The 6,997-nt window shown below is 42.2% G+C and overlaps 1 protein-coding gene across 7 annotated transcripts in view; it reads left to right on the plus strand.

The window, feature by feature from the left end:
* The window catches only part of NUP98 (nucleoporin 98 and 96 precursor), an 81,640-nt gene extending 75,744 nt beyond the window's left edge, over positions 1-5,896 (plus strand). For all 7 annotated transcript variants that reach the window (XM_032489229.1, XM_032489228.1, XM_032489230.1 and 4 more), the window contains 4 exons: positions 1,832-2,073; positions 2,537-2,691; positions 4,240-4,351; positions 4,474-5,896. In XM_032489229.1, coding sequence (XP_032345120.1) covers positions 1,832-2,073; positions 2,537-2,691; positions 4,240-4,351; positions 4,474-4,691 — 727 coding nt within the window. In that variant the 3' untranslated portion in view covers positions 4,692-5,896. The remainder of the gene's footprint in view (positions 1-1,831; positions 2,074-2,536; positions 2,692-4,239; positions 4,352-4,473) is intronic.
* Positions 5,897-6,997: the final 1,101 nt, after the last annotated feature.

Below are 6,997 nucleotides of genomic sequence, written 5' to 3' on the forward strand. Positions count from 1 at the left end.
CAAAGAAATCAGTCTCTTAGGGTTAAATTCAGCAAGTAAGTGTTTAGAATGTGTTTTGGGTCCAGCCTTTTGATAATCCTTAAGACAGCTCACTCTGCAGCCCAGACTTTCTGTATTCATGTGAATAAATTAGAAATGAGATTGCTTTTGATTAGTGCCAAATCATGCTATTTATCTTAAGGCCTCTCAGTCTGAGAAATCTCTGTGAACTGCAGAATCTCTGTGAATCTTTCTAGAGATAAGATTAAAAAAACCTATAAACTTGGAGTGGGAAATAATTAAGTGGAAAGGGAAGGATATGGCCAGGCGGGGAAACCCCATTAACTTAGGCACAGATTCCTTGAATGTGGCATGTTTAGAATTATGCAGAATTAGTGCTGGCTAAGTTGCCTCAGTGGATCCGTGGAGTAATTTCATGGGTTGGGAGGGAGGGCCTCTGCTTTCTTCTGTCTACTGGGTTTCTTCTCCCTTTCTGGCATTCGCTTGCCATCCACCCACCACCCCTCAAGTTTGATAGTATTGTATTTACCTATTTGCCAAATACAACCTCACTTGGATATGTAATGTTTTCTTAAATGAAAACCAGAGAAACACATTTTCTCCATGCTGTGAATGACATAGAGTTTGTTAGTGGTAGCAGCATGGTGTAACAGTAAGAACAAAAATATTTATACAGTACTTTGTTATATAGTGCTTTTATATATTTGTACACTGTTGTAAGTACTTTAAATATATTAACTCAGTGTTCATAATGAACCTCTGAGATAGACACTCTTACTGTTTATTTTATAGATGAGCACCCCAAGGCATAGAGAGATGAGGTATCTTTTGCTCAAAGTCACATAGCTAGTAAATGGCAGAGTGAGGCTTTCAACTCAAGATACCCAGAGTATGTGCTCTTAATCATTGTGCTGCACCATCTGTCATGTTGTAGGGCATGGAAAGAAGTTGAGTTCTGTAGTCCTCAACTGATCTGTAAAATCATAATGTTAATCTCTATTCAAAGGTGATTGTGAAATTAAAGGAGTAAAAGTATAAAGCATCTAGCACAACCTTCTCTCTAAGGACTTTGTCCTTCCTCTTCCCCCTTAACAGGAAGCAAAATGATCCCAGACTTTTCCTTTGAGTTTATTTAAACACATTCATGGGGAATTTCACATAGTAAAGGGCTGACTGATGGGGTGATTGATGATTAGCTGTGGGGAAGCAGATTCTGTTTCCTGAAAGAGGTTGGGGGAGATCTGTAACAAAAATGGTTGCTCTTTGGCCCAGACAGAAAAGGACTCTCATTAACGGATCTTGAGCAGAAATAATGAGTTTAGCCTAAATCTAGTGGTAAAGAGAAAATAAATGAGGACGGCTGATGGCTTTAAGGGGAAACAAGGACCTGGAAGAGACCTTACTTTTAAAGACTACTTAGTTTACTTGCACTGACCATGTAGGAGGGAGGGGAGGGAGAAAGTTGGGAATGAGCTGCGGAGGACTGTTCTCTGGAGTCTAGAATTATCCTGTCCCAGTCTTTCACCTCCTGTTAACTAGAAAGGAAACAAGAAATGAGCCTAGTGAGGAGAAAGCCTTTTCTGGGCAGTGGGCAACCTTCCCCAGAGTATCAGTTTTCAGGCTTTTTTTTTTACTATGTTTCTATTCTATTTCATTTTAAAAATTAATGCTGATGTGATGGCTTTTTTCCCTAAGCGACATTTGAGGTAATCTATAAAGGGTCAAGACCTGTAGTTTAAGAGACTGCCCCAGGGGCCACTCTGAGCTGTCTGAGGTAGCCTTCTGTATCAGTGAGGATGTCATTTATTCCAGCTTATCTTTCCACCCATAGCATGCGTGAGAAAGCTGTTCGAGAGGTGCTTACCCGGCACTGCCAGCTATCAGAGACTCCTGAATCCTGGGCTAAGGAAACTTTCCTGACCCAGAAGCTTTGTGTGCCTGCTGAATGGATTCATGAGGCCAAAGCAGTGCGAGCACACGTGGAATCTGACAAACATTTGGAGGCCCTCTATTTATTTAAAGCAGGGCACTGGAACCGCTGCCACAAACTCGTCATCCAGCACTTAGCTTCTGGTGAGTGCTTCAGGCTAGGGCCTGTGTCTCCTGGAATCACCCAGATTCTTCCAACATATGACCCCATGATGAGTCAGGCCAGAGATGATGCTCAGTACAGGACATGGCAGACTTGAATCAGACCATACTTTGTGAAAGTTCTCTGCAGAAGATGCTTGGTGAGGAGAAGGGGCTAGGAGGGGCAGGGGTCAATAGCAATATTGTTACATTACCGTTTGCCAGAAATATTTTTGATATACACTGATTATGTTAAGCTCTTTATTTATTTAGGGAGTTTAGCAACACCAGAAATATCTGGGCAACTAAAGCCGGGAATTATTCATTCACACTTTTCTTTAGAGAATTTCAAAATACCTACTGTAATTTTCAAGTCTGACCCAGCATAGCTCTCCCTTTCCTCCTGTCTTGGATTTCTGCCATGTCCTCCGTCTGTGCACTTTTGATCAATATTTTGTTTCTTCAGATGCCATTATTAATGAGAACTATGACTACCTGAAGGGGTTCTTGGAAGACCTGGCACCTCCAGAGCGTAGCGGTCTAATCCAGGACTGGGAAACATCTGGGCTTGTTTACCTGGACTACATTCGAGTCCTTGAAATGCTCCACCATATACAGCAGGTACTGAGTTCCTTAAACCATGGCCTGATTCTCCTTTTCCCTTGCCTGTAAAGCCACAGAGACCTCAAAAGGCCTGAGCAGCGACTTGAAAAACTCATTGGCAGAGATGGCACTATCAGCAGGAGGGACGTTTTGGTGAAGCTAATTTGATGTAGCCATTATGACAGCTCTTTGATTATCAGAATTTATAAAAACATTTTTTTCTGCTTATTGCCAAGTTGGATGTACAACGAACATTCCTAAGGCTTGTCCATTGTCAGTCTCCTCCTCTTGTCCAGCCCTAGTTTGAGTGAGAGGCTCAGAGTTGAGAGATACAGTCAGGTCAGAGGTTTGGTGAGGATAATTGTTTCACATAACAGTTGGCATGTTTTAATATTGCAAGTATTACGGGGGGCAGTCTGGTGAAGCGCATGTATGGATTGCTAATGTTTTTAAATGCCTGAGATTTAAATATGTAGGATTACACAAGAAACTAATTACACTAAAATATAGTTATTAAAATATTAAAAACTTGTGGTAAGTAATAAGTGCTTTATTAACATCTTAAATAACCTCCAGCAGTGGATCTACTAACTACTGTAATTTTGAAATATATTTAAAAATCGCTAACAACTGTAATGTTGTTACATTATGTTACATTACATAATGTTGAAAGTAGCTATGATTTCCTGGGTTTTTTGTTTTTTTGGTTTTGTTTTTTGGATTTGACCAGCTTTATTTATCGAAAATGGTACATATATAAATATTCTTAGACATTTTTGCATTCTACAAGGCTGAGGATTCTTGTGGGTTTTTTGTAGGGGTATAGGTTTTTTTTTTTTTTTCCTTTTTTTTCCCCCCCCTTTTTCCCCCCCTTCCCCCCCCCCCCATTTTTTACCCCTTTTTTTCTATCATTTTTCTCCCCCACCTCTTTTTTCTCATTTGACAGGAGGAGGGTCTCATCCCAAGTCCTGGGTTGCTGCCTGGGTCCAAATTGATAGTGTTTTTCTTTAAAAAAAAATTTTTTTTAATTAAAGGAAGTAAAAGGAAGAGGAAAAAGCAGTGTTTCTAAGCCAGTCACCTGATTTTGTTGTGTGAGTTGGAGTATGATTTCTGTTGATATCAAAATCACAGTCACTGTTAATATCTACATTAATGATTAAATGCTAATTCTCGGTTGGAGTCAGGAGACCTAAATTAAATGCCAGTTTGGGCTCCACCTTTCACTGTGTGCTCTGAAGAAGTCAGTACCATGTCTCTGAACCCACATTCATCTAGATTTTCAGTGCCATGTTAAAGCTTGCTGGTTACATGAATGGTGATCTCAAGATTTTCCCAGTCTAAGGCCCTGAATACTATATTGCTTTCCTGTTGTGTGTTAATGCTAAGGTCCTGTCTTGTCCTCAGCAACTAGGCTAGATGATGGTGACATGACACTGCCAGCCAGCTTCTTGGGCTTTCCCCTCCCTACCTCATTCTTGTTTCAGAGTTTTGCATAGTCAGTGTATGGCTAGGATTGGGTTGATGGGAACTCCTCTTGGCCTAATTGGGTTCTCTGCTTCTTTGTAGGTGGATTGCTCAGGTTATGAACTAGAGCAGTTACACACCAAAGTGACTTCACTGTGCAACCGGATAGAGCAGATCCAGTGTTACAATGCCAAGGATCGCTTGGCACAATCAGGTCAGCCTCTTGCCTCTTCCCCCACTCCTGCCTGCTCACTGCCTGTCTTTATGATTATTACCCCCCTACCCCTCCCTCCCTCACCCCCAGTCCTTGGTGCTCACTTTGCTCTTTTTATCCAGATATGGCCAAACGTATAGCCAACCTGTTACGGGTAGTACTGAGTCTTCAGCATGCCCCTGATGCACCCTCCGACTCAACGCTGGACCCTCAGCGAGTCCCTTTGCGCCTGTTAGCTCCCCACATTGGCCGGCTCCCCATGCCTGAGGACTATGCCTTGGAAGAACTGCGCAGTCTCACCCAGTCCTACCTACGGGAACTGACTGTTGGGAGCCAGTGAGCCCTGGGCTCCTCCCCCCACACTCACATGCTCATTCACACTCACCACACAGAGGTCCCCTGCATTGAGTTGATTGGCACTGTTTGCCATTCTCTGAGTTGGCTGTGGAATCCACCCTCCCTTCCTGCTGCCCAAGCAGCATCCTCCAGTTGTTCAGGGCTTTTCTTAATACTAAACATAGCATAAGGGCTTTTGGAACCCAAAAAAGGAGCCAAGTCTCTTTTTACCATCATCAAATACCTTTTTTTTTCTTTTCTTTTCTTTTTTTTTTTCCCCCTCTTTTTAAAAATGGTCAGTAAAATACCTTTGACAGAATTCTCCCCTCCTCAAAGAACCAGGGAATCCTTTTCCACCCTTATCCATTCTGGATCTGGTGACCATCCATGCCAACCTGATACCCTACTCCTACTCCCACCCGTTTATACTAGGACTCTTTAGAAGGAGTAGGACATGTGATGGGACAAATATGTTTTCCTAGGACTGTCTATCCTTAGCAGATGAACTATCCATAGAAGGAAGGAGACTCTGTCTTAAGTAAGTTGGATTAACACTGACTTTTGGAGTCAGAAGAGGGTTGGGCTAAGTTAGGAAGCAGAACAGAGTCTGACTCATTTTGGGTAGAAGTAAGTGCCTGCCATGGAGGGATGGAACTTCAGGAACCTTCAAGGCTTGCTTGTTCCTACCTTGAATGTTCTGTGAACACCAAACCTTCCCTACTACCATGTGCAGGAGCCCTTGGTCACAGATCCCATGTCTCTAAGAAGCTCTCAAAGCTCAGTTTGGTGCCTGGTTTTCAGTCATCTTGCTGGGCATCCTGTCTAGATTTGCCTGAAGAGTTTGGATAAAACCACAGGTTGGGTAGCCCTCCCTGTCCCTCCCATTCTAGCCCAAACCATTTCCCACCCTCCATCTACAGTCCTAGAAAGTAAAACCATCACTGAGGCAAGCAAAGAGCTGGGCTTCAGGGGCAGGCACAGGGCCTTGGCTACACTGCTGCCAGCTATGGGGAGCCCCAGCTGACAGCCTGAGACTGCTGGTGTTGGGGCTGTCACAGACATCATGGCCATGCCTGGGTCTTTATGCATGAAGATTATGTAAAGGTTTTTATTAAAAAGTATATATATATAAATAAATGATCTAGATTATTTTCCTCTTTTTCTGAAGCTACTTTCTTAAAAAAATAATAAAATGAAATGTTTACAGCATTCTGTATTGGCTTTTTTCCCTTTGTGTTCCTGAGCCTTCTTGCCCTGAGGAGCTTTATGATTGGCCTTGTTTAATTTGCAGTCTAAAGGGAGACTGGCCATGGGTTAAGGAGAGAATAGTTTGGTGCTAAACTGGGATACAGACTAGATCAAAGGCCAGATTAATAAGGGCCAATTTGGGAGTGAGGGGGTTGAAATTATTGATGAATCCTGACTGCTGTACATATATTTATGTGCTTGGATTCCCAGTCCTAGGGGGATGGGGAGGCTCTCAAATTACACAGTGGAATATACTTTGCATTCAAAGCCTCCTTGTTCTCCTGCTCTGGGGGATTTTGTTGGTTTTTAAACCTAAAGCTTGGATCGCACTTCACCTTTCTGATTTGGTTTCCATTGTGTAAAGGAAAGATTGACCTGATATTGCTGCTTCACAGGGCTTGTTCTTGAGAGGGATCAAATAAGGCTGGTGAGTAGGTTTGTTGGTTGGTTGGTTTGATCTGTTTAGTTGAAAATGTGAGCAAGTTCCAATTAGGATTAGGCCAGAGACATCTGGGGCATCGAGGAGATGAGAAGCAGAGTGGGACTTCCCTTTAATTTGGGCCCCTGAGGACAGGGGTTACTCAGCTGGGAATCTCCCTCCATTACTGACTGACTGTAAACCAAGTGAATCACAGAGCACTGCTGGACTTCTAGCAAGGAATTTGTTCTGTGTTCCTCACCAGAGGTGTTTTGTGAAAAGTGAGTGTGCTATAGAAGTGGCTAGCCTTTAGGAGTGTTAAGAACTGAATATGGGCAGTATTTCCTCTTAGGACAAGTATTTTTTTTTAACTCTATGAAATATTTATCACAATAGCTATGTCTTAAATTTTTAAGCTCAAAAATACGAAAGCAAGAAACAGTTGTTCTGAAACAATACACCTGTGGAATCCACAACCTAATACAATATCCAAAATAAGTATTTCCTCAGCAAATGCTGGAATAATACCAAAAGCAAAGATAACAGAGATCTGGAAATTAAATGTGGGATTAGCAGAGCCAAAGTGTGCAGAGTAATTGCTTTTTTAGATTTTTACTCAATTTCTTTACTTGTATTTCCAGAAA

The sequence above is a fragment of the Camelus ferus genome, chromosome 10, assembly GCF_009834535.1.
Source record: "Camelus ferus isolate YT-003-E chromosome 10, BCGSAC_Cfer_1.0, whole genome shotgun sequence".
NCBI classification, from domain to species: domain Eukaryota; kingdom Metazoa; phylum Chordata; class Mammalia; order Artiodactyla; family Camelidae; genus Camelus; species Camelus ferus.